Source organism: Talpa europaea (assembly GCF_964194135.1).
Source record: "Talpa europaea genome assembly, chromosome: 12".
NCBI lineage: Eukaryota > Metazoa > Chordata > Mammalia > Eulipotyphla > Talpidae > Talpa > Talpa europaea.
In genome coordinates, this window is record NC_140079.1 from 94,139,684 (window position 1) to 94,166,547 (window position 26,864).

At 55.4% G+C, this 26,864-nt stretch overlaps 1 protein-coding gene across 1 annotated transcript in view; it reads left to right on the top strand.

The window, feature by feature from the left end:
* MYH11 (myosin heavy chain 11) overlaps positions 1–24,947 on the top strand; it is a gene marked incomplete at both ends in the record, with an annotated part of 76,105 nt that extends 51,158 nt beyond the window's left edge. Inside the window, 22 exons of the mRNA XM_084251181.1 lie at positions 1,762–1,870; positions 3,441–3,572; positions 3,665–3,871; positions 4,767–4,904; positions 5,934–6,057; positions 6,313–6,484; positions 7,490–7,702; positions 8,693–8,837; positions 11,117–11,323; positions 12,555–12,659; positions 12,745–12,897; positions 13,100–13,348; positions 14,821–15,033; positions 15,287–15,499; positions 15,668–15,829; positions 16,208–16,336; positions 16,550–16,638; positions 17,029–17,152; positions 17,701–17,909; positions 18,655–18,763; positions 18,872–19,044; positions 24,815–24,947. Of these exons, the coding sequence (XP_084107307.1) occupies positions 1,762–1,870; positions 3,441–3,572; positions 3,665–3,871; positions 4,767–4,904; positions 5,934–6,057; positions 6,313–6,484; positions 7,490–7,702; positions 8,693–8,837; positions 11,117–11,323; positions 12,555–12,659; positions 12,745–12,897; positions 13,100–13,348; positions 14,821–15,033; positions 15,287–15,499; positions 15,668–15,829; positions 16,208–16,336; positions 16,550–16,638; positions 17,029–17,152; positions 17,701–17,909; positions 18,655–18,763; positions 18,872–19,044; positions 24,815–24,947 (3,508 nt within the window). The remainder of the gene's footprint in view (positions 1–1,761; positions 1,871–3,440; positions 3,573–3,664; positions 3,872–4,766; positions 4,905–5,933; positions 6,058–6,312; positions 6,485–7,489; positions 7,703–8,692; positions 8,838–11,116; positions 11,324–12,554; positions 12,660–12,744; positions 12,898–13,099; positions 13,349–14,820; positions 15,034–15,286; positions 15,500–15,667; positions 15,830–16,207; positions 16,337–16,549; positions 16,639–17,028; positions 17,153–17,700; positions 17,910–18,654; positions 18,764–18,871; positions 19,045–24,814) is intronic.
* Positions 24,948–26,864: the final 1,917 nt, after the last annotated feature.

The window sequence follows — 26,864 nt, forward strand, 5'->3', positions numbered from 1 at the left end:
TGGCCATGTGTCCTGACTCCCCGAGGCTAAGAGGCCAGCTACTCTGAGATGCGATGCTGACTAGATGGCAGCTTTTCTTGCAGGGGCAGAAATGCTACCACTTCAGATAACTGCGGTTACCTAGGGCCAGGAAAGAGGTGAAGACTGCAGGCCCTAAAGCTTTAGACCTGGGTTCTCCTCCTGGCTCTCCCACTTACTTGCTGATGAGCCTTGGGCAAGTCACTGTACCTCTCTGAGCCTCCAGCCTCTCCGGTGGAAGATGAGCATGACCATACCTGGTTGTGAGGCTTGCTCATGAGGAGCCAGCACAGCGCTGCACGGAAGGGGATGAGAGCAGGGTCTGGTTATCATTTCGGAAGTTAGACTAAAAGAAAGCATCTGAGGAAAGAGTATTTGACTGTGACTATATCCTCATGTTCAAATAGGATTCAAAAGCTAGGGTGTTGGAGGATCTGATGCCCTGGGAAACTTCGGGCTGGGCAGGGGGTCAGGTTTCTCAATGAAAACCACATCCCGAAAGAGGACAGTGGGGACTTGTGTGGATACAGTTCATCTGTGAACACCACCGGTTGACCTTGACCTGTTTGCACTCACCTTTCTGCAGACTGTTGACTATTCTTGGGTTCTGCATTCATGTATAAAACCAACCTTGGTTGAATCTGTGGATGCAGAACCCACAGACTGCAGGGCTGGCTAGAAGGGCTTGGACATCTATGGATTTTGTTATCTGCAGCAGGGCGGAGGGATGGTGGTGGTTGGTCCTAAAACCAACCCCCAGATACCAAGGGAAGACTGTTGTTAAGCTTTGGGGGAATCAAAGATTATATATGGATTCTCAACCATTCGGGGAAAGGGGGGAAGTCACTTTTTTTTTTTTAAAGATTATTTATTTATACAAACACTGGGTACAGTCAGAGGCACGGGAGGGTGAGAGAATTCACCAGAGCAGAGAGTAGAACAGGCAGAGTGACGAAGTACACTGCTGAGGGGAGCAGCGGGCGGCAGGAGAGGTCTGCGTGCCATGGGGGACCCTCCTCCGGTGGCCGGGGAGCAGCCGGGGATCAAACTGGTGCTGCAAAGGCTGCGGGTAGCTTTGCAACCCAGCGCTCAACCGCTGCACCACCGGGGAGGCCCGGAAGGCACATTTTTAAAGGTCAACACTTGCTCTCTGTCAGGTGAATGTGTTTATCATGAGATAGGACCACTCTCTTGTCTGCAAGGCTTGATTGCGCCACACTGAGTCACTGCCAGGTGGGAGGCTTTTGGTCCAGCAACTGGCCTAACTTAAGTTTCCTAACTTCTCTGATGCCACCCTCCCACCTCTAGACTGGCTGAGGCTATGCTGTTCACCATGCCCAAGATGGCAGCTGAGCACACTCACTAGCCTTTAGGGAGGAGGCGTGCTTGTTTAGTGACAGTTTGAGTTTCCTCATCTGCCCCCAGGGAAGAACGGGTTTGTCAGACTCTCTGCTTTGGTGCAGATGTGGCACAGCTGGGTGTGTGCAGGGCCCACCTAGGATCGGTGTCCTACAGATTGAGCTCCTAGATATCGTTCAACCCGCAGCCCCAAGCCCAGGGCATTTTGTGAGCCCAGGGTCTTCGGTGTGCCCAGGTGAGATACTGGGGCTGATGCTTGGAGCTTCCTGAGGGGTTGAGCTGGAAAGAACAGGCAGAAGTCTGGCTTTCAGGATCCTACAGGGCAGGAGGCTGTGATGAGGCTGATGGGGAGGCTTGTGGGGTAACCCCCTTCTCTTTCCCCAGGGCCTTTGCCAAGAGGCAGCAGCAGCTGACAGCCATGAAGGTGATCCAGAGAAACTGCGCCGCCTACCTGAAGCTGCGCAACTGGCAGTGGTGGCGGCTGTTCACCAAGGTGAGCGCCCTGGGCTCATCCGTGGCCCAGGCCCGTCCCGCCTCCCCACTCCAGCAGCCCCGGAGATGGGACTGGAGATGCTTGTTGGCGGGCATACGAGAGGCCTGGAGGTCAAGCTCCCCCATCCTTAGCCTGTGGATTCCAGCTGTGACCTTAACACAGCTCTGGAACATTCCATTTACCACCAGCATCACCCGTGTGACCCTTTCATAGCCACGCCCGCCCTCCACAGCCCCGGCAACCACTCACCTCTCCTTTTCTAGAACCGTGTCACTTTGGGAGTGATGTATCCATGGAGTTAGGCCATACGTCACCTCCCGGCCTTGGTTTTTTTTACCCAGCACCATTTTTTGGAGATCCTGCCAGGTGGTTGTGTAGATAGAGGGTTTGTTTCTCTGGCTATACCTAAAACCTGCCCTAAGAAAGTCGTCTGAAATAAGGAAAATGAGGCAGCATTGCCAGCTGTGACGGGCCGGTCGACGACACGCTTCCCTTAGGCGCCCTGAGTGTGTAAAGAGACAGGACCCAACTACTGAGCAGGTGTGAGCACGGGGGACCAGCCATGAGCAAGCTGCGGGCTCTGGTGTCGTGGATGTTGAGTGGGGGTGCAGGCAAGAGTCACAGGAGCGAATGCGTGAGGCGCATGAGAGGAAAAGACAGGGTCTGCACAACGGGCATCAGACGCAAGAGTCACGAGCCAGCCTGGGAAGGGGGAGAAGGCCGGTGCTTTTGGCAATGGGCATCCCCACTGACCACACCCCTGAAAAAACGTCTACAAAGCCCTCTGAAATTAAAAAAAAAATTGGGGCCTTATTTACAATGGCAAAATTCCACTGCCCACTGCTGGCAGGTCATTCATCAGTGAGGGCTCATTCATCTACAGAGTATTTTCCAACTACTGAGAATGGTGGCAACCTAAAAATAAAGTTGTAATATAAAAAGAAAGAAACACACACACATAAAAAGGAAAAATAAAGTTGTAGAAATGATGTAAGAGCATCATTATTTTCCAGTTTTAAATACTAGAAGTCACATGTCAAACTGGGCAGCGTGAGCTTGAGTATATATTTTAAATGTTTAGGGAAAAAGACTGGAAGAAAAAATAAAAAATGAGTTGATCAGCAAAAAAAAAAAAAAAAGACTGGACAAAACTGCTAATGATGATCCTGGATGTAGAGGACGCCCCACATTTGCTCCTTGGAAGGAAACATCCATTTTCCAGCACAATCTCTAGGAAGGGGTGGGGAGACACTTTGCAGCTTTTTCTGTTGCCCTAGTTTAGGGTTTCTCAACCTTTGCGCTATTGGTATTCTGGGATGGATAATTCCATGTTGTGGGGGCTTTCCTGTGCATTCTAGAATGTTCAATGGCATCCCTGGTCACTAGATGCTGGTGGCATCCCTCACCCCCCAGTGTGAGGGCAGTGATGGTCTCCAGAATCACCAAATGTCCCCTTGGGGGGTGTGGCTTTGGGTCCAATTGTCTCCGACTGAAAACCACTGATTTCATTTATCTTGAGTGGATCCCTTGTGCTATGAAAACAAGTGACAGGCTAATGGTGTGTTTGCAGGTGAAGCCCCTGCTGCAGGTGACACGGCAGGAGGAGGAGATGCAAGCCAAGGAGGATGAGCTGCAGAAGATCAAGGAGAGGCAGCAGAAGGCAGAAACGGAGCTCAAGGAGCTAGAACAGAAGCACACGCAGGTACCCAGCCAGGAGCGTGACCAGGCAGCAAGGGAGGGTGGGCTCTATGGCCCCGTGTGCCTCACTGGCCACCTCCCCACCCCTGCATGTAGCTGTCTGAGGAGAAGAACCAGCTGCAGGAGCAGCTGCAGGCAGAGACAGAGCTATACGCAGAGGCTGAGGAGATGAGGGTCCGGCTGGCAGCCAAGAAGCAGGAGCTGGAGGAGATCCTGCATGAGATGGAGGCCCGCCTGGAGGAGGAAGAAGATCGGGGCCAGCAACTGCAGGCTGAAAGGAAGAAGATGGCCCAGCAGATGTTGGTAAGGCCTGTAGCACTGAGACTGCACTTGGTGGCTACCAGGGCACTTCACCTCCCTTCAGGCCTGGGAGATGCCTTTGATGATATGATCCTCACTGAATAAATAGACTTAGACCTAGAGAGGACAGCTTTCTGCCCAAGGTCCCATCACTACAGCTGGGATTCCAGAGCCTGCTCTGCCCTGCCTGTTGTGAGCTCTCACCTCTTCTCCTAAGAGCAACACCTCTGTAGGTACCTGTATGAGTCAGTTATTGCTGCAGAACAAAACAGCCCCCAGCTTAGAAGCTGGAAATAATAACCATTTATGTCACACCATGAGGAACTTTGAGTGGCTTGGTTGGGGGGTGGTCTGGCTCAAGGTCTCAGGAGGTTGACGTCAGGATGTCAGGCAGGGGTGAGGGGATTGTGGTCGTCTAAAGGCTCGACTGGGGGTGGAGGACCCACAGGGCCTGCTCACCTGGCTGCAGGCAGGAAACCTCACTCAGCTCATTTCCATGTGGTGCTGACTACTCCAGGGGAAGTGAGTCAAGGGAGAGAATGGGGGAGGAAGCCACAGGCCTTTTATAGTCCAAGCTCTGATGTTACACCCATCACTTCCTCTTATTTTTATTTGTTACATCAAGTCACTAATTCCAGACCCCTCCTCCTGGGGAAGAATTAAGCTCCACCTCTTGTGAGGAAGAGTATCAAATAATTTGTGAGCACATTCAAAACCCACCAAGATATCAACTGTCCCCATTTTACAGATGAGGAGACTGAGGCTTCATTTCCATTAAGAGGACACACAGAGCGTGGGGGGGCCGCTGGCCCCACCCCCACTTCAGCTAGTCCCCAGAGCTCCATGAAAGTGACTTTGTTTTAAACAAGATGGTGATTCTCTTCCCTCTCCCACAAAGGACCTAGAAGAACAGCTGGAGGAGGAGGAGGCTGCAAGGCAGAAGCTACAACTTGAGAAGGTCACGGCAGAGGCCAAGATCAAGAAACTGGAGGATGAGATGCTGGTTATGGACGATCAGAACAATAAACTGTCAAAAGTGAGTGGGTCTGAGCATCTGTGTCAAAATGACAAGCTCACCAGATGCTTGACTTTTGAAAGCCAAGAACAAGGTATTGAAGGCCAAGCCAAGGTTGCCTCGAGCAGTGACAAGGTCACCCGTGACCGTGGTCTGGATGTGGGATGCTGTGGACTGGGTCCCGAGTGGTCCCCCCAGCCCCAGGCAGCCACAGAGCAAGTCTCAGAAACACCACGACCAGTGGGGCCAAGTTGGTAAAGGCAGCCCATGTGCCCAGATTTGGAGGCCTCTCCCATATTCCCATGGGCCATTTCTAGTTACTCAGAGGGGTCCTGGCTTGCCTGAGACTGAGGGCTCTCAGGGGTGTGGGGCTTGTAACACCCAAACTAGAACAGTCCCCGTGCCCCCTTGGACAAATAGGATACCCTACTTAGTAACCACTAACCAGCCCCACTGAAGATGGGCTCCCTTTAGTTCTTTGAGCTAAAGATCAGCAGGCCCTCTGGTGGGTACAGGGCCTGGAAAAGGAGGACCTTGTCCTTGGAGAGCTTATATGCAAGTGAGACAGCAAATAGACAGTCTTATAGGCAACCATTAATTCCCATCATGATCAGAGTTCTGAAGAGCACTCAGGGTGAAGGTAGGGTATTCCAGGAAGGCTTCCTGGAGGAGGTGACATTTAGGTGAACATCTAAAGCGTGATAAGCGCTAAAGGAAGAAGGAAGTAAACATCCCAGGCAGATGGCCTGGTTTGTGCAAAGGCTCTGGGGCAGGGATGAACCAGAATGTGGTAGGAAGCAGGAGGAGACCTCATTGACTGAGACATGGAAGCATGAGGGGCAGAGTGACATGACATGAGAAGAAGAAATTATTGGGGTTTTTTTGATTATTGGAAGTTACTGTTAAGGAATTTCACTTTATCATTTAAAACTCCAGCTTGTATTTGGTTAAAATGTGGGTTTTTCTTTTACCTATTTATCTGAACATTACTAAAAGTAAAACACAGATCCTGGAGAACAGAAACACAGTATTTCTCTCTTTCCCCCAAAGGAACGAAAACTCCTTGAAGAGAGGATTAGTGACTTAACGACGAATCTTGCGGAAGAAGAAGAAAAGGCCAAGAATCTTACCAAGCTGAAGAACAAGCACGAGTCCATGATCTCAGAACTGGAAGGTAAATTGGCCATCCTTGCAGAGAGGTTGCGGGTGGATGTTTTCAAAGCAGGAAAATCAGAAAGGGAACTTGAAGATGGCAGATTATTTCAAGAGAGGTAGGCTCCCCGAGTCACCCTCGTCAAGACACACTGGACGGACAGTGGCGTGACTGTGATGATTACGGGGGAGATGTGCGTGTGTGTGTATTTCCCGCGGGAAGTGCCAGGCGGGCGTCTCTGGAGGATGCCCTCCTGAGGGCCTGGCTCTGTTGCAGTGCGGCTGAAGAAAGAGGAGAAGAGCCGGCAGGAGCTGGAAAAGCTGAAGCGGAAGCTGGAGGGAGAGGCCAGTGACTACCACGAGCAGATTGCTGACCTGCAGGCGCAGATCGCCGAGCTCAAGATGCAGCTGGCCAAGAAGGAGGAGGAGCTGCAGGCGGCCCTAGCCAGGTAGCGCGGCTGGCGGCATGGCCTGTGTGTCCACGTGCCCTGTGGGCCTCTGCCCACCTGCAGTGGCAACCTTGGTCCTGGTGGCCCTAGGCCGGTAGCACCCGCTGGCACCCCAGAACCATGTATTTGATTTTCTCCCCTTCCCTCCCAGCTCACCCACTTTGTGTCACCCTTCTCCCTACATGTCTGCCTTTAGGGTGCCCAGTGCTTGCACATCCACACTTCTGTTCTAGGTGTCTAGTCGCCCATGCCAATGTGGTCCATTCCACCGTACCTCGCACAGCCCACACCATGGCTGTCAGCTCCCCGCCCCCAGCCTCTCCTCTGCTCCCTCTTTCTGTGAATGCCAGTCTCCTCCTTAGCTTTGCCCACTCTCAGCAGGCTGCAGCCCTCACGTCCTGCCATCCTTGAAAACATGCCCTTCCCCTTTCCTGGCCTGTCCCAGCTCAGCTCGTAGCTGGGCTCGCACTAACTGCCTCCTGGGGCTATTGCAACAGAGCAACCAATGCCCACTCACCTGCTCGCTGCGTGCCAAGCTCTTTCTGGTCTCTGCGGATTCCTGGCTGGAGTGCTGTGCTGCTTCCATGTCCCGAGGACGAGGCTGAGCCTGGGGTAGTGGTGGAGCCCGGGACTGTCACCCAGCTAAGCTGGGACCCAAGCCCTGTGGCTTCCTGATGGGTCCCCTGCCAGTTCCTTCTCTTCCAGTCCATGCTGCCTGATGGCGCTCAGTGACCAACTGAAAACCTAGCTCTAGGGTGTGAGCCTGCTCGAGACCCCACCTCTGCCTGCTCACTAACCCGGCATTTGCCTTGCTCTGCCCCTGCTTGTAAATCTCCCAGCAGCTCCCACAGCAGGGAGAGGTCGGCTGTGTCTTAGGACCAGGCAGGACACGTTTTGTTCTCTGCAATGAGTGGCTGGTTCCAGAAAAGCATTTTTGGCCACGGTACGAGCCAGCAGGGGGCCAGGGACCCCAGGGCCCTGATTCTGGTGATCTGTGCCTGACAGGCTGGATGATGAGATTGCTCAGAAGAACAATGCCCTGAAGAAGATCCGGGAGCTGGAGGGTCACATCTCAGACCTCCAAGAGGACCTGGACTCAGAACGGGCAGCAAGAAACAAGGCGGAGAAGCAGAAGCGGGACTTGGGGGAGGAGCTGGAGGCACTGAAGACAGAGCTGGAGGACACGCTGGACAGCACGGCCGCCCAGCAGGAGCTCAGGTGGGGAGAGGGAGGGTCACCGGGGAACCCCACTGGATCCTGACTCAGGATTCCGACAGTTTGTTTTGACCTAAATGTGGACCTTTTTAACCATCTTGTTTTGGATCCCAAAGCAGGACACACTCGGTCAGAGGATAACTTGAAAACTAAACGAAAGTAGACACCAAAACCATCCCCCTTTGCCCCCATGGTGAATGTATTTATTTCCTTCCTGTCTTTTCATATGTGTGGAAGTAAATTGAGTAAATCTCTAAGCTTTAATTTCCAAGTATAAGTTTTATGGAAGATAAAATAATATTTTATTATTATAAACAACAAAAAGTCACAACAAAACACACATTTGATAGTGCTAGATAATGAATGCTGACTTTAGTAAAACTAGGTTGTTTAGTCATTCAACAAACAAATTTTGAGTGTATTCTGTGTCAGACATTGAGAGCGATTTCTCACGCCTTGGCTTTTGTGTTTCATCTCTTATCTGGAAGCCAGCAAAACATTCTGTCTTCCCATCTGGCCAAAAGGACAGGAAAGGCCAGCAAGGTCTTTAAAAGCCTGGACTGGAAATCAGACTGGGTTCAGATCCTGGCTCTGTCGGCCCGGGCAAGCTGCTTACCCTCCCTTTGCCATATTTTCTCCAGCTGGAAGATGGAAATGATAATGTTCCTGCCACTTGGGGTCACTCTTATCTGAGAGGATGTTTATGAAGAACTCAGGCCAGGGCCTGGCATAAATAATAAATAAGAGCTAATATGACTATCTGGGGAACAATATAATTTTGCATCTCTCTGCCAGCTCTGAGATGATCTGGGCAGGAAACCTCCTCGTTCTGCAGTGGAGGAAATGTCAGGTTCAGAGAGGGGAGGTGACACACCCGGTCACGCAGCCAGGGAGGGTGGCAATGGAGACCTCAGCTCAGAGACCTCTCACTCCTTGGACAGCGCTGTGCGAGGGGAAAGCCTGGCTCACCTCCACCGTCTTCCTCCTGTGCAGGGCCAAGCGGGAGCAGGAGGTGACGGTGCTAAAGAAGGCCCTGGACGAGGAGACGCGGTCCCACGAGGCCCAGGTCCAGGAGATGCGGCAGAAGCACACGCAGGCGGTGGAGGAGCTCACGGAGCAGCTTGAGCAGTTCAAGAGGGTGAGTGGTGACATGGTGGTGATGACATAAGAGCCTTCCGCCAGCAGGTCCATGTGACTCCTCAGGGTCTGTGCTGGGACAAATAGCAAGGTAACGGAATTTCTAGTAATAAGTGCTTCGGGTGCATTACGTCACTCAATCCTTGCGATCACCCGGTGGGCCCATCTCACATGTGAAGGGAGAGCGGGCCCAGCCATAAAGACCTCACCCAGCCCCATGGCTGGTCAGGGCCAGAACCACACTATGGACCTCAGCTGTGTGGCTTTGGGCTCCCCAGGGTGGGGGCGACAGGAGCTGCCCCCGCCAGGTGAGCAACAGCTCAGCAGTAACTTAAGTCCGGGTCAGTCCATCCATCTAAATTTCTCTGCAGACTGGAGGAAGACTGTGAAGGTTTTATTTCTCTAGCAGAGTTTGAGAATGATGCCATCTAATTCTTCTGTTGGATGATTTTCCTCAGCAACCCCACTGCCCCACCCTTGCTAGGCGTCCCCCAAGCTGGAGGGAGTGGGCGTGGCATTGCCTACCTGACTTGTTATGAGTTTGCGTGTGTTTCCATCACGGGTCGAGGTGAATATCCTTCCATGAAGTGGTTGCCCGAGCATTTTTCTGTGAGCTGCTTCACTGCCATTTGGACCAAGCATCTCACAATTTCCTGTACTAGGAGGAACGCCAGTGGTCCCTCACAGCACGAGCCAGGACCAGATGCTGTCCCAGCGATTTGCAAACACTAACTCCTTTCATTCACCTGTGGCCCTTGCTCAAAGCACATCTCCAGCCCCCACCCCACCCTGGATCCAGTGGGGCTAGGACCACTCCTTGCAGCACCGTGCCACCCTGAGACCCATCCTCTGAGTAATATGGCACCTGTTCACGACCGTCCCTTGTCAAGAGGGATCTAAACACTAACGTTCTACATTTTGTCCATTCTTTCCTATTTGGGGCAAATAAGATTGCGCCTGTCATCACAGCCCTTTGTCATAAATTTCCCCTTTCTGTTATCTTTCCTTTTCTGTGCCCAGAAGTTATTTTTTAATTTTATGTAATTTGAACCCAGATGGGCTCTTCCCACCTTCTGAAGTAACTGGCCCTCCGAGCAATGGTGTGTGTTTCTTTTAACTTTCTGGCTGGAAGTGGGGGCCCAGAAAGAGTAGCTCCTTATTTTCTATCCACCTTTTGGAAGGATTCGGCTGTTCAAGACCCAGGCGGACACATCTGTTTCATGCACTTCTGCCCACTCACCCAAGTGCATTGAAAGAGAATTGTCTGCATTTTGTTTTGGGTTCCGTGAGCTTGTTTGGAACTTGGGACATTATTCCTACCTGGGCTGCCCTCACACAACTGTAGTCTTGCCACAGTCCTGGGGCCTTTGGCTGGGATAATATTTTAGTGGACCTCAGGTTCCCTCAGCCACCCACCCCCCCTTGCTTATCAACCCGCCCCCATCACCACTCAAGGCACCTTGTCTCTGTCCAAGGTCTCGACAGCTCCCCATCCTGCCTGGAGCAGAGGGAAGGTGGCTGCGGCTGCCCAGGGGCTGTGGAAGCTGAGTTGTTTGCTCCTGGGATCCAAGCATTTCTCTCCCCTCCTCCCTGCAGCCCTGGGAGAAGGCCTGTCCTCTCTCCTGCTTCTGCTTTATTTTTTCCCTAGGGAAATGCACATGCCTATCGGTCGGTGCTGATTACATAAAATAACTTTCACTATCACAGTAATAGCAGTGGATGCCTGATGATAAACGTGCAGGCAACAGGGAGCGGTAGGGGTGGCGCCAAGGGGAGTGTGCTGCCCCATCCACAGGCCAGCTGCTCCAAGAAAGTCAGCTGAAATTGCCATGGAGGAGGGCAAGAATCCCGCTTCCAGGTTTTTAGGTTTTTTTTTTTTTGTAATGGAAAGCCCTAACTGTTGAGGTATACACAGTGCAAGTCACCATTCTGATGACATCTGCATCCTTAAACTACCCCACAGTCGTTGTACAGAACACTAGATTTTAAAAAAGAGAAGCTGGGAGTCCAGATGGAGAGATTTCTTTATTAAAATGTTGGCAGCTCATTGTTTTTAAAAGTACAAAATAGTGTCTGGGGGACATGATGGCAGGTTGCATGCAGCTCCTGGGTGCCTTTCTACAACAAGAAAAATCTTCGCATGATGGTACTCCCCATCCTGGGGGTCCCTCCCCTGAGGCATCAAGTGCAGGTCACTGGACCTGAGGCGGGGAGAGGCAAGGACAGGGTCCACGTACCCACCTTAGAGCGTGCTCCCCTCCCCTGTGCTTCTTTGGCCAGGCCAAGGCAAACCTAGACAAGAACAAGCAGACACTGGAGAAGGAGAATGCAGACCTGGCGGGCGAGCTGCGGGCGCTGAACCAGGCCAAGCAGGAGGTGGAGCACAAGAAGAAGAAGTTGGAGGTGCAGCTACAGGAGCTGCAGTCCAAGTGCAGCGACGGGGAGCGGGTCCGGGCTGAGCTCAATGACAAGGTGCACAAGCTGCAGGTGAGGCACGGGAGGACCCACTCCTCCTGGGGACCCCCTCTGCACAGGAAGAAGCACTTTCCAGCTAAGCGACGTCTCTCTGCTGCAAAGCCCATTGGTTTCCTCCAGTTACTTTCCTGGAGAGCAGATGGTTGCCCCATTGAAACACATCTTTAAAAATCTTCATCCACTCGTTCAAGCATTTATGGAGTACTCGTTGCCTGCCAGGCACTGTGCTTAAGCCTGGGACACCACAGCCAGGAAGGAGACACACGCCCCTGCCCCAACTGACTCCAGACTAGTGGAGGGAGAGGCATGAAGACTCACATAGGCGGACGTGAAACAAGTCTAAGGAGGGGTGGCACATGATGCAACAAGTGCAAATCACAAGAGGGGCTTGGCCTGGCAGGGGGAGTCAGGAAAGGCTCCCTAAAAAGCATGTACCATCAGACAGTAAGTCTACCAGGCAGAGAAAAGCATGTGCAAAGGCCCAGTGGTAGATGGAAATTCTAAGAGCTCACGTCAGGCCAGGGAGACTAGAATGCTGAGTTGGCAGGCGACCTAGAACATAGAAGAGGTGGTTGTAGCCAGGTGTCACCGGGCCTTGGAGCCCCTGTCACATGTATGTCTTTACTCTGAGTGGTGGGAGCGAGTGATGGATTTTTGGCTGATACATCATGTCTGTTTATCTTTGGTCTTAGCTTGAATTAGACATTTGGCCTGGCATCTGAGATACGGGTCCAGTCTGGGGTAAGGGGTGGGGGGGAGCATTAAATAGGATTTTCCCACATGCAGTCGAGAGCAGGGATTTGGTATCCTGACACAAGCAATGTTCTGGAGGACCAGATCATGGTCATCTGCAGCCTCACTGTAAATGGGGAGAGGATGGAACGACAGGGCCTGCTCAGATACCAGAGCTGGAGGAAAAGGCACGGGAAGCAGCAGAGGGCTGCTCCCCTTCAGTGTCTTTGGTTTGGGCCATGAGGGTTGGTGAAAGGGCAAAGAGTGGCGGTGCCATCTGCGGCTGCTTCTCCCTCCTTTAGGAGCATGTGCAGCCAGAGCATTGCAGGGTCTGTGCTCTCAGGCCTACTGTTCCAGCTCTGCCAACCTTGGCAGGGCCCTGGAATCCTAGTGGTGGGAACCCCGGCCTGTGCACACCCCAAGGGCAACCACATGAGTCCCGAGGGCTCACCTTCCTTTGAGGAGCCTGTTCTAGAGGTTCTGACTAACCACGGGCTCTCGGCACCCTCAGAATGAAGTGGAGAGCGTCACAGGGATGCTGAACGAGGCGGAGGGGAAGGCCATCAAGCTGGCCAAGGATGTGGCATCCCTCGGGTCCCAGCTCCAGGACACTCAGGTGGGAATCATGCCCCATCAGCCAGGGGACCTGGGCTGCGTCCTTCCAGGGTGGGTCCCTGGACTTCCGTGTGCCCTTTCCGTAGGAGCTGCTTCAAGAGGAAACCCGGCAGAAGCTCAATGTGTCCACCAAGCTGCGGCAGCTGGAGGATGAGCGGAACAGCCTGCAGGAGCAGCTGGATGAGGAGACGGAGGCCAAGCAGAACCTGGAGCGGCACATCTCAACGCTGAACATCCAGGTGTGTGCCCGTCTGGGTCAGAGCCCAGGTCAGGCTCGGAGGCTCGCCTGCGGCAGAGCGTGGGCACCACTGTGCTCAGCTGCCCCTGCCCGCCTGGCCTCCGAGTCAGGAGAAGGTGGTCGTCACCTCTCAGTGTGCGGGCACAGGGACAGGGGTCCGTCTCGGCCCTCCTCTCACCCCACCCCGGATGCTGCCATTTCAGCTCTCTGATGCTAAGAAGAAGCTGCAGGACTTTGCCATAACCGTGGAATCCCTGGAAGAGGGCAAGAAGAGGTTCCAGAAGGAAATTGAAGGCCTCACCCAGCAGTACGAAGAGAAGGCGGCTGCTTACGACAAACTGGAAAAGACCAAGAACAGGCTTCAGCAGGAGCTGGACGACCTGGTCGTTGATTTGGACAACCAGCGGCAGCTGGTGTCCAACCTGGAAAAGAAGCAGAAGAAGTTTGATCAGGTACAGGGGGCAGGCCGGCCACTCTGTCCGGGACATGGGTGCCGGTGCTGCTGGGTGGGGCTGGACGCAGCGGAGGGCCAGCTGGCTCCGCCTGACCAGGACACACGGGGCTCCGAGGTCAGCGTGGGGAGGGTGGCAGAGCCTTCACCTCGGAACTGCTCTGGGCATCCCCACCACGAGGGCCACCAGCAAGCACAGCAGCGGCTTAGGGTCTAGCTCCCCGGAGGCACGAGATTTATGTGCATCTTCTCGTCACTCAGTGGGTATCTGAGAGCCTGCCAAAGTCTCCAGGTTTCTACTCTGTACATAGTGTTTCCCCAAATGTTTCACTAAGAACTGTACAGACCCCACAAAGTTGAAAACACTGTGCAGTGGACACCTGTAAACCTGTCACCTGGATTTGAGTGTGAATATTTCCCACTTCAGCTCAGATTTTCTTATATGGGTGTGTGGCATCTGTATCTAATCTTTTGGATGCATTTCAAAGCAGATATCTGTACATTTCCCCCTCAATGCCTCAGTGTTGCATATTAACTAGATTCCCTTAATAAATAACTTTGCTTCTTTTACGTACAGTGAAATGCACAGATCTTAAGTGTGCACAAGGCGAGATCTGACAAACACCCCTATCTGTATGACCCAAGCCCATAAATACCTAATTTTAATAAGTTAATCAGAGTTAGAAAGGATGATTTGGTTTGCAAGTGACTCAGGTTTTACAAAAAACAGTGGGGGCTCCCTGCACTGACCCCCCCACCCCCACCCCACCAGCCTGTCTAATGTGCTGTTTCATGATCTGGGGGAAGGCCTCGGAGGGTCACTTTGGTGTTCCCCTGTCTTTGCTGAGTACTGAAAGTTTGATTTTTGGATGTTAAAATGCACGCTGTCCCGCACGGCTCACCTCCCCCAGGACGAGGCTGACGAGCATAGAGCTCTCTGAGCTGCTCCTCCCAGCAAAGTGGGAAGTGTGAGGACAGACCCCGATCTTTCCACGCCAGTCCGCACACTCATCTCCCCTGCTATGGGTACAAGTTGTGCCCTACTTGTGGCCAAGAAAAGAGGGATCACTGGCCCTGAAGGACTGAACGTCGCCTTGCCCTTGGTGGCAGCAAGTTCTAACCAACACCGACGGCGCTCGTGGTTTCAAAGCACCGAGATTCAGCAGAGGCTGGTGCTGCCCAAGGCCGATCTAGAAATAGGGGCCCCCAAGACCATCTCAATTATTCCCATAGGATCCAAATCACTTAATGGCGGGGGTATGTTGAGACCTGTCATGAGGCGAGCTTGTCGTGCGAACGTCAGTGTGACCACGCAGCTAGACGGCCCAGCCTGTCGTTAGCAGGACCGTACCTCGCCCGCACCTGGATAAATTCAGTGGGAGACAAGGCTCTGACCCCATGATCTGCAGTTAAATCTCGTTGCCCCTTGAGTGTGCCTGGAAGTGACTCCTGGCTCTTTCTGCTGCGCTGTAGCTGTTAGCCGAGGAGAAGAACATCTCTGCCAAATACGCGGATGAGCGGGACAGGGCCGAGGCAGAAGCCAGGGAGAAGGAAACCAAGGCCTTGTCCCTGGCGCGGGCCCTGGAGGAGGCCTTGGAAGCCAAAGAGGAACTCGAGAGGACCAACAAAATGCTCAAAGCCGAGATGGAGGACTTGGTCAGCTCCAAGGATGACGTGGGCAAGAATGTGAGTCACTCTTGGGGTCCTGCTGCTCCCCCGCTCGTGTGTCAGCGTGTGGGGCTGGCTGTGCCTCTGTCCTGCTCAGCAACGACCAGGAGTCAGAGATTGGTGCAGAGAGGGGGCCTGGCTGGGGCTGGAGTCTGAGTCCACGGTTCCAAGGGAGGCCCCCCGGTGCACATGCGGGTGGGGAAGAGTCCTCGCAGCTGCTGCCATCACGGGCTGCCTCACCGTACTCATGAAGTCCACCCTCACGTGAAAGGTCCACGAGCTGGAGAAGTCCAAACGGGCCCTGGAGACCCAGATGGAGGAGATGAAGACGCAGCTGGAGGAGTTGGAGGACGAGCTGCAGGCCACGGAGGATGCCAAGCTGCGGCTGGAGGTCAACATGCAGGCCCTCAAGGGCCAGTTCGAGAGGGAGCTGCAGGCCCGGGATGAGCAGAATGAGGAGAAGCGGCGGCAGCTGCAGAGGCAGGTAATTGCGCAGGGGCCCGGGAGGTGGGTGGCCGCTTCTCTCTCCCGCTGCCCCACCCCGGCTGCCTGGAGACGGTCTCGCCCGGGAGCTGGGGCTCTGCTGGGCGCCTCCCAGGGCTGGACCTCCTAGGGCTGGCCCACCTGCAGCACTGCTTTCTTCCTGGCTCAGCTTCATGAGTACGAGACGGAACTGGAAGATGAGCGGAAGCAACGTGCCCTGGCAGCCGCGGCCAAGAAGAAGCTGGAAGGGGATCTGAAGGACCTGGAGCTGCAGGCCGACTCGGCCATCAAGGGCAGGGAGGAGGCCATCAAGCAGCTTCGCAAACTGCAGGTGGGTGACCCGCGTGCGGGCACAGGAAGAGAAGGGAGGTGGCATCTCCCTTCTGGGAAGTCGAGGCAGCTCATCTGCCTTGGCTCGCTGCCCAGCTGCTGTTCTATCACCATTTAGCCTACCCTGGGAAGGGCACTGTACTGGGCACAGCCTCAGGTCATACCAGGAGCCGTTTCTTACAGGGTTATCCAGGGCACATCCAGAACAAGGTCCCCAAGCAGCCCCCTGTGGCTGAGGGCAGTGCCACGGCCAGGGGGACTTCTCTGTGGTTAAACGTGGAAGATTCTAGGGGTTGGCGTGAACGGGGAGTTCGGGCCGCCAGCCTGGGTGAGTAAGGAAGGACCTCTTAGTCTCACCTGTCGACCCCTCCCCCTGCAGGCTCAGATGAAGGACTTCCAGAGGGAGCTGGAAGACGCCCGTGCCTCCAGAGACGACATCTTTGCCACAGCCAAAGAGAACGAGAAGAAAGCCAAGAGCCTGGAAGCTGAACTCATGCAGCTACAGGAGGTAAAGCCTTCTCGCTGCCACACGGTGGGGACCCCGCTCCCCGAGAGGATGAAAGGCACAGGCTTTTCCCCTTCCGTATCTGCAGAGCCTGCCCGGAGCTCGGGGAGGTGCGGCCACTTTCAAGGGTAGCTGTCGAGACCAGGAATGCAGGGTGACAGGAGCAGGTGGTTCCCCGGCAGGACAGACCACAGCTCTCTCCTTCCCACCCTGCAGGACCTGGCTGCGGCTGAGAGGGCTCGCAAACAGGCAGATCTGGAGAAGGAGGAGCTGGCCGAGGAGCTGGCCAGCAGTGTGTCAGGAAGGTATGACGCCGCGTGGGGAGCAAGGGGTCCTGACTCAGAACGGGGGAGGCAGCTCCTCAGAGTCCCCTGCACCCTTTCAATGCTGAACACAATAGACCTGCAGAGAGCCCGTGACGGGAGGGAGCCCGTGACAGGGGCCTCAGGGTTTTCACCTCCCCATCTGGTGGGGGTAGGGGCAGCCTGGAACAGCAGGGAGGAGAGCTGGCCCCATCCCAGACCTGGCTTTGCCAGCGTCCACTGGATGTGAGCCCTGGCTCCGCAGGTCCCAGTCGTGTGACTTGTGGACGAGTCTCCAAGCCTCTCTGGGCCTACCTTGCCTCAGTGATAAAATGAGGGCTGTCGCGGGGCACTGCCTCTCTGTGGAGGGGGACATGGCTGTGTTTCCCTCAGGAATACGCTTCAGGACGAGAAGCGGCGCCTGGAGGCCCGGATTGCACAGCTGGAGGAGGAACTAGAGGAGGAACAAGGCAACATGGAGGCCATGAGCGACCGTGTCCGGAAAGCCACACAGCAGGTGGGGCAGGGGTTGCACCAGAGCAGCTTGAGCCCGGGGTCCCCCTATAACAGGGTCAGAGCCCCACACTGCAGGCTCCTGTGTACCAGGCCTGGGCTGGGGGTGGAGAGCAGGGAGACCCCAGCTTTGGGGACCTAGGGCGTTCACTCCACACTTCTACTCCCCTTCTGGACACGCCAGCGCCCTGCCGGTGTCATGCCAGCCTGCAGCACCTCACCTGGTGGTCTGGCTGCCTCCAGGCCTGGAGCGGGGGCCTTTCTCCCCACCTGCGCAGCCCAAGCCCTGGCCTAACCATAGTGGGTCCTCGGTGAGGTCACTGAGCACCAGCCCATGACAGGTGTGTGGCCGAAAGCCGCTCACCATCTAGTGTGGCCAGACAGGAGCCAGGGCAGGGAGCCCGGTGGTATGGGGCCGCTGCCTCTGCAGCTGAGCCTTAAGGGATGAGCAGGAAAGAGCTGGTGGACCAGGGAGAAGCGCTCCAGGGATGCAGAGGCTGGAGACAGGAGGGGGAGGAGCCCCATCCACCTTGCCACCTTCACCGTCCCCAGGCCGAACAGCTCAACAACGAGCTGGCCACGGAGCGCAGCGCGGCCCAGAAGAACGAGAGCGCCCGGCAGCAGCTGGAGCGCCAGAACAAGGAGCTGCGGAGCAAGCTGCAGGAGATGGAGGGTGCGGTCAAGTCCAAGTTCAAGTCCACCATCGCCTCGCTGGAGGCCAAGATCGCACAGCTGGAGGAACAGGTGGAGCAGGAGGCCAGGTACAGCGGGGCCGGGCCCACTGCTGCTCGTCTGCTGTGGTGGGAGGGGGCACGAGGGGGGTCCGTCCTGGATGCGAAACCCGCTGGGTGGAGACACGGGAGAGCCAGCCCGCCGCTGTCAGGGCACACGTAGCGTGGCTCCTCCCACCCGGAGCACGGGCTGCTTTCCTCAGTCTGCAGATGCCCAGACTGTCAGCCCCCTCAGCACGGGCATGCGTGGGGGCCGCTCACACAGAGGTGCGCCTGGGCTGAGGGCCCCACAGCACATCTGCCCCATGAAACTGCAGGGTCTGACCCTTTCTGGGAGCAGCTCTGTTGACAATTCACATTCCACACGCCCACCACTGAAGGCCGGGTCCGTGGTGTTTAGTATATTCAGACAGGTTCACCCTCAGTCAGCCTCGGGACATTCCCCACCTGGGTACCGTCCCCTTAAGCCATCGCTCTAGCCCCCCCCCCTTACCTACTGCCTGTCTCCTGCCTGCCCTGGGCATTTCCCACGTGTGGAGCCAGACAGCACGCGGCCTGCTGGGCTCCTCCACCACGAAGGCTCCAGGGCTCACCCGCCATCCCGCGTGCCGGCGCTTCGTTCCTTTTAGTAACCACATAACATTGGGGCCTTTGACCAGCTCTTGGGGTGAGGCCGAATTGGGGGCTCGGGAAGTGGGGCCCCCCATGGGTGGGTGAGATGCTGGTCTGGCTCATACACCACCTGACGCCGTCCCCGCGCCCCCACTGCACGCAGGGAGAAGCAGGCGGCCGCCAAGGCGCTGAAGCAGAAGGACAAGAAGCTGAAGGAGGTGCTGCTGCAGGTGGAGGACGAGCGCAAGATGGCCGAGCAGTACAAGGAGCAGGTACAGCCCCGGGCGCCCGGCCCGGGCACGCCAGCCGCAGTGGATGGGGAGAGGGGCTCCGGGGGACGCACCCGGCTCCACCGCCTCTGACCGGGGCCCCCCCCACAGGCAGAGAAGGGGAACGTGCGAGTCAAGCAGCTCAAGAGGCAGCTGGAGGAGGCGGAGGAGGAGTCCCAGCGCATCAATGCCAACCGCCGGAAGCTGCAGCGGGAGCTGGATGAGGCCACGGAGAGCAACGAGGCCATGGGCCGGGAGGTGAACGCCCTCAAGAGCAAGCTCAGGTAGGAGCCGGCCCCTGCCCAGGGGTGCAGCCCGCAGGCGGGGAGAGGAGACTCAGGCCTGCCACCGGGAGTCGTGAGGAGGACGCACTGCCCCCCAGTCCTGGTGCATTCCTGGGGCACCCCCGTATCTCCTTGTGCATCCAGCACAGCCCAGTGGCCTTCAGCAGGGCTCGGCTCAGACAGGCACCCCCAGCAAAGGCCCAGCCTTCTAGGCCTCGCTGCCCCCATCCCGGCCTCCTGCAGGGAGGGCCAGCAGGAAGAGGCCGACCCCAGCTCCCGAGACCCCACAGGCCCACGTGAGGGACAGCTTCAAAGTCCTGCCCCCTCCTTTCTGGCCTCTCTCCATCTCCCGTCTCTTAACTCGGGGCTCCTCGCCAGCACGGCCGTTTGGCCCCTCCATCACGGGCCGGTCTGCACGGGAGGTCAAGTAGCCTCCCATTTCCTGCCTCCCGCCCTTCCGACTTAACCAAGAAATGGAGATGACCGTGAAATGTGAACAAGCCCCCCCGCCCCGCTGCCAACTTCCATGCTGTCTGGGGCCAACAGAGGCCAGTCCTCTGACAGAGCGCCCCCACCCCCCTCCTCGGCGGGGTTTTCCCAGCAGCTGCGCTGTCCTTGCAGCCCCCCAGACACCAACCCAGCAGTCAGCCCGCACGTGACCTGCCTGCAACAGCGGGGTCTCCTCCTCAGTGTCTTTCGAGGGCCTTCCTGGACACCACCCTCCCCTGGGGTCCTTTCTCCACCTCCTCTGCTGGCAGCTCACCTCAGAGCCCCTGGCCTGCCCCAGCTCCATCTTGGCTCTCCTTCCATCTCTGTTCAGCGCTGGGTGATCTCAAAAGCTCGGTGCTTCAAAGTTCCCACTGAGGCCAGCAGCTCCCCCATTTGTGACTCCTGTCAGCTGACATCCCTGCTCCAGGCCTAACGTGCCCACCTTGTGCCCTGCCCGAGCCCCCTCTCCTCCACGCCAGCTCTTCTCATTACTTCCCCGCACAGCCACGGAAATGATCAAGTCGCTGTTAACACAGGCCACAAACTTGTGGTCTTACTTTATTTTCCTCTCTCCCTGTGTCCCATCTGGCAGGAAATCTGGTCAGTGTCCCCTTAAAAACACCACATATCAGAACCCAGCCACCGCCTGCCACCCTGGGCCACTCTCTCCTCCTATCCAGTAACTTTTTCGCAGCCTCTTCCCGGGCCTGCTTCACACTAGCCCTCTGACAGTCTGTTCTCAACACCAAGGACCAGGGATCCTGCTTAAATGAGGTCGAATCACATTCCTCCTTTGCTCGTAACCCTCCAATGCTTCCACGGGGAACCTACATGATGCCTTTACAGTAAAACAGATGGGTCCACAAGACCTACGTGATCTCTGTCGACTGAATTCTAAATTACCTCCACTTTTCACGCTGCCTCAGGGCCTTTGCACTGGCTGACCTCAGCACAGCTGACCCCTCCTTCCTCTCCTGCAGAAGTTTCCTCATCTCTGTTGTCCTCGCTAATATTTTCTACCTCACCCCTACAGTTCTGCTTTCTTTGCCCTAATGCCATCACACAACCTGCTGCATATTTCACTTGTTTTTCACCCTTGGTCAGCAAGTCGCACTATCCCCAGTGTCTGGGATAGTGTCTGGCACGAGCTGAACCGTCAGTGGTCAGGTCGGAGATGATGGTTCTCCACCGCCTCCAGCCTCTAATCACCTGTGCTTCTGACTTGGTATTTTCTCTGAAACTGCCTGTGTTAACCACACAAACACTTGCAAATAAAAGACGTGACCCCTATACTGTTAAACTAGCACCGCCTGCATTGACTGGTCACAACATAATTAAACATACAGTGAAGGGGGCAATGAGTCTGGCTTTTGTGGCCACATGACCCAAAGGTCTGCGTTGGGAGTGAAAAAGATGCTGGCAGCAAGTAGACTCTGACATAAAACAACATTGTTAGAGTTAAAGGGAATACCTTTCTCGGTGCAAGGCGGGGTGTGCCCAGGAGCCATCTAGAATCACCTGCCATATGAACTCCAGACTTCTGAGAACCCCTACATGAGATAAGGGCAAAGGCTGAACCCCGATGAGAAGAGGGAAGCTGGCTCAGGGTCTGGGCCTCAGGAAGGAGCCCCCAGATGGTACAAGGGGAAGGGCTGTGAGTGGCTGGTGGAATGGAAACCAGCCCTCACCTCTCAGGTACAGCAGGAGCAGCTTCTGGGGGGGGGGGGGGGGTGTCCTGGAGGAGCTCTGCTCTCACCATTTGGTCCTCAGAATATGCTCTGCAGGTGTCTGGGCGTGGCTGCTCCTCCGGGGCTGGGCCTCCAGATGGGTGGCGGGAGCTGTCCACCACTCTGCATCTCTCACCCCTTGCTAAGCACCCAAGGATCTTTATAGGGAGCGCTTGAATATCCCTGTGGGTTCTACCCCCCCACCACTGACGTTCCAAGGTTTTCAAGCCAGGATGAACATAAGCCTCCCGAGAGCATAAGCACAATGTGGGACCGGGGCACATGCCACTAACACAGAGCTCTGGGGCTCTGAGGGAGGCCCCTTGTGAGTAAGGAATCGCAAAGCAGGTTTCACAGTTTCATCAACTAGATACTTCCCGACACCCCCGAGCCTGGCCAGCGCCCACCACGGGCCAGTCATCTCCAACCTGGGCTGCCAAAGGTGCCCACTGACCAACCTGCTAGAGGCAGGAGAAGTGGTGAAAGCCAAGGGGCACTGGCCACAGGAGATGCTGCTGCAGCCTCTGCCAGGCATGTCTCAGGTTTTGTCCTGAGCACCATCCAGAACAGGTCTGCATGGAGGGAGGCACAGACTGCAGTCATTTAAAAAAAAAAAAAAAAAAAAAAAAAAAAAAGGGGTAGTTCCAAGGGCAGAACTTTTGCTTTCCAACTGCAAAACACTACGTTAGTGTGCCAGCCTCTCCCAGAGCTCTCCGCTTCAGAAGCTAAGTGTGACTTCAAAGTGCCTTTAAGTGAGCCAAAGCAAGTGCCTTCGCGGCTGGGAAGGCACCCGAGGGTGGTCTGGGAGCCGAAGGTAACCGCCAGGGCCTCTCTCTCTGTTTCAGAGGCCCCCTCCCCCAGGAAGCTCCGCAATGACTTGCCAGGTATCCTGCCCTCACCTCCGCGCACGTGTGTGGCACTTGGCTTCCATTTCCTTTCTGCCCAGCGCGCTCTCCCTGCCCTCCTTTGCCCCTTCTTGGCCCTTGCCAATTTCCTTGAGATTCCTGCAAAACCAGAAGGCTGGGGGAGCTTAGGTCCAAACTGCCCTTCACCTGAGGGAAAGCTGACACACGCCCCTCCTCTCCCGATACTTTTTAACCCCCCACTGCCGCCTGGGCACGGGACATGGCAGTGAGCGCACCCTCACCCCTGCGTGTGGACGAGGCTGGAGGCTGTGTATGGTGCTTGGGTCATTCTTACCCGACAGAGAGGGCGTCCGTCACCATTTGGAAGCCTGGCTGTGCTGTCCTCCCCCACCCAGCTGGGTGTGTTCTGGAGAACAGCTTCTTTCCGTCTGCTTGGGGTCACAGGTTGGAATTGACACAGTTCAGGGTCACGGTAACTGCCTTCCAGCCCTGTGCCCCGCTGGGCAGCTTTCACAAGCGTGCCTGCAGAACACAGGAGCTCTCACCCCACGCCTTACGAGTATTGGGGCTGTGACACTTAGCCAGCCCCAGCTGCTGCCTACACTCTCATGCACAAGGCTGGACGCCGGCCACTGTAGAGCCTCGTCCAGAGGCCTCCTGGGCACATACCCATGACCGGGGACTGGACACCCAAGATCGAAGTGCACAGGCCCTTCACAGACAGTTACAAGGCCCTGACTTCCCTGGGACACTAACCTTTTCCTTCCATGAAGTTAGGCAGCTGGGGCTGGTCTAACACTTGTCTTTCCAGAGAGGGCCGAGCAAACCCTGGCTTGGGGCCATCTTCTCTTTTGGGGGATCTCGGCTTTGCTGTCGCTACCCAAATACTTAAAGCTGGATGAGGTCTTGGCAGGAGCTTTAGGCCTCTAGGACACAGCATTCAAGCAGCACTCCTGCCAGCTCGCTGGCATCTTAGGACAAGTGGAACACAAGGGATGGCTGGAGCGTGGGGCCCGAGTTCCTGGGCCTCCTCTTGAGGCAGCAGGTGCTATTCTCCCATGCAGACTCCTGTTGGGTCAGAAGTGCCTGGGCTAAGCTGAGTCCAGAACAGTCCAAATTCTCCAGGGTCACACCCTTAAGACGGGCTTGGAGGGGTTGCTTACTTCCTGTAACAGATACAGCCGGTGTCAACCTTTGCCACCTGAGCTGATCAGACAGGCTCTTGGGGTGGGTATTTAAGCAGGAATTCTTCAGTTTCCTTCTAAGCACGATTTGCTTCTTAGATCAAGGGTGCACATTTCTCAGCTACCTTGTTCCAGTTAGCAAACACACCCTTGTGCGGAAAGCGGACTGGAGCACTGGGGTGTAGGGGCTGTTCCAGCCCAGGCCAGACCCCCAGGATTGCTGCAGAGAGGGTGGGCAGTGCGGCACACTCCTCTGACCCAATTTCTTGCACTAGTAAAGAAAAAGACTTGCCCAGGTCACTTCTAGAGAGACAGTGATGGAGTTCTCCTAAGGGAGCTGGGGGCCTAGACCTTCCCTCTGAAGCTGGCCTTGGGCCTTAGCTGGGAGTGGCTGCAACTTTAAGTATTTATTCCTGATCACTGCACCTTGGGAAATGCCATCTAGCCCAGGCCTGTCCCCCCCGAGATCCCAAAGGCTCAAGCTGGGATTCCCCTTGCCAGTGATCAGGAACCTCTGGGCCTTGCTTACGCCTGTGGTCTTACCTGTCTGATTGTTCCTTTTGACTGAAGACTCAGTGCCTAGAGGAAGAGCGCCTGGCCTGTGTGTGGTGAGCAGGTGGTTTCTGGTGCCAAGTCTGCTGTCTTCTTTGACATTTTAAATGAGTGGAGAACTGTCCTCTGATTCAGGTCACACAAGGTCCTAAGGCTGAAGCCAACATGATTCTGTGTTGGGGTCACTGAGACTTTCCTTCCAAACAGTGGGGGTTACGTGCGGCGGGTCTGCCTTTTCCTGCTCCTGCCCCTCCCCACCCTCCTGTTCCAAGCTCACTTAGGCAATCAGGGCAGGCCTCAGAGGTAACTCAGGCCACCTGGCATGACAGAGAGGCGCTAGGGGCCATACGGCCAAGAAAGGGGTGTCCTACAGCAAAGACACACAGAGGGCTACTCCTCACTTAGCTTTCCTGATAGCCATTGAGCACTTAAATGTTCCCACGACAACGGCCCCTGTGAGCAAAAGCCAAATCCCTGCTGTGGGCGCCCCTCTGGCCTCCTCAGCCACCTCTTCCCCTCAGCAGTTCCGTCTTCACTGCACTGTTCTCTCTAATTGGAAACTTAAAGCCCCCCTCTTTGTTCCTCCTAAGGCGGTGCAGCATATTTTCCTTCAAACCTGCCCGCAGGACGCTAAGAAAGCCAGGGCGCCTGTCCCCTGTCCCCCACCGCTATTTGCCGTCTTTTCTACACAAAAGACCACAGCTGACCGGTCAGAACCTGGTGGGGCTCAGGACACGACCAAGCTGGACCTTCCTTAAAGCAGATAATCTTGCTTGAAACCCCCCTTGCGCCATCTGCTGACTGAACGCACTTACCTGAAGTCGGCAGGATGGGTGGACTTCAGCCTAATACCTGCATCTTGTCTGTTTGGTTTTTGCCCCTTCTAACCGCTCTTCCAACCTCGACAACGCTCCCTTTTCTCAAGTAACCCGAGCTTTCTTCAAACCCACAGGCGCGGAAACGAGAGCTCTCTTGTTCCCTCTAGAAGGTCTGGGGGACGCAGAGTGATTGAAAACGCGGATGGGTCTGAGGAGGAGATGGATGCTCGCGACGCAGACTTCAATGGCACCAAAGCCAGTGAATAAACCACTTGCCACGGCATGACCGTGGCAGGAAAACGTGGAACCAAACCAGGCCAATGGACTCTCCTCAGCCCTGTCTGAATCCATTTTCAAATTCTAGGCATCACAGACACCCCTCACAATGAGCACAGAGAATCCCGCCCTGTGTTCGGGGCGTCCATTGGCGTTGTGAAGGCTGTACCCAAGTGAGAAAACCCACCAGGAGGCCCCCCCTCGCCCCCAGTGAGTTGTGCTGAGATTGAGTCATTAAGAAACTATATCCATGGTAACCAATCACTGGCAACTTAGTTTACATGAAATGGGGAGAAAGCCACCCAAGCGGGTGCCTCTGCCCCCCACTCCCAAGCCATTGCTTGACCTGCAAGCCCTCCCAGCTCCCCGAGCAGGCCCCGGTGTGGGTATTCTCCCTCCTGGTTCCCACACCTCCGACACACAGTTCACCGACCGAGTGCCTTCTGTAGTCACATGAATTCAAAGGAGACGCTGCTCCGGTGGACAGAGCAGGAACATTGCACTCTTATATACACCCTGACCCCACGGACCTGAGGACACCGTCACAATAAAAGGCTATAAATCACTAGAACGTGGTCAGAGTCTCTGTTGAGTGGTTTTCCCAGAGCGAAAGGACGGGGCGTTCTATAATCCCCAGTGACCCACACCGTCAGGGTCTCTCTATCACCAGCAGAGAGACTGAAGCCAAAGGAGGGGGGACCCCACAGCTGGGAGAGCGCAGAGGTGCTCAGTGTGTGTGCCTGGGCAGCCACAGGCTCCAGGGGTACACACACCCTCACCAGTCAAGATCAAAGTGGATCTAACGCAGCAACAAATCCCCCATGACCATCTAGGTTAAAACACAAGACTCTGGGGCCTCCCCGGTGGCACAGCGGTTGAGCGCTGGGTTGTGAAGCTGCCCGCAGCCCCTGCGGCGCCGGTTCGATCCCCGGCTGCTCCCCGGCCACCGGAGGAGGGTCCCGCATGGTGCGCAGACCTCTCCTGCCGCCCGCTGCTCCCCTCAGCAGTGTACTTCGGTCCTTCTGCCTGCTCTGCTCCCCGCTCTGGTGAATTCTCTCACCCTCCCGCGCTTCTGACTGTACCCAGTGCTTGTATAAATAAATAAATAAATCTTTTGGAAAAAAAAAAAAAAGTTAAAAAAATTAAAAAATAAATAATAATAATAAAAAAACACAAGACTCTGCCCGGTGGGGGGCACCAATCATTTCCTGTAAAGACTAGAGAGCAAGTATTTCCAGCGCTGTGGGCTCCCAGGTCTCTGTCACGTGTGCGTAAAGCCCATCCTTAGCATGAGGGCTGCCCAGAGAGGCCCTTTCCTCTCCTGCATGAGTGGACAGCAATTCCACGCAGAGGTTTAGTCAACACAAACTGACCACAGTGACCCCACAGGGCAAAAGAGGTTTGAGAGGGGGCCTCCCTGGTGGCGCAGGGGTTAAGACGCAACCTATGAAGCAATCCGTAGCCACTGCAGCATGAGTTCGATACCCGGCCAGCCAGGGAGAAACCCATATGGCGGGACAGACCTAGACCTCTCCTGTCTCACCTGCTGCTCCCCTCAGCAGTGTACTTCAGTCCATTTGCCTGTTCTGTTACCTGCTCTGTCTCTGGTGAATCCTCTCACCCCCCGCATCTCTGGTCTGTACCCCAATTCTTGTATAAAAATAAATAAATCTTTAAAAAAAAAAAAGGGGGTTGGAGAGGAAACAGGGAAACTTTGCAGACTCACCTGAGTGACAACACAGGCCTCCCAGACACAGTCCTAGGAAGCTGACTTGGATGCGAATTTTTTGAACTCAGGTTTTCTTCAAATTCAGTTACTTAGTTAGGAAACAAAAAAGGTTCTCACAGGAGCAAATACAGAAACATCAACCCACGTTAAAGCAGTTATTGACCATCGACAGACAAGCT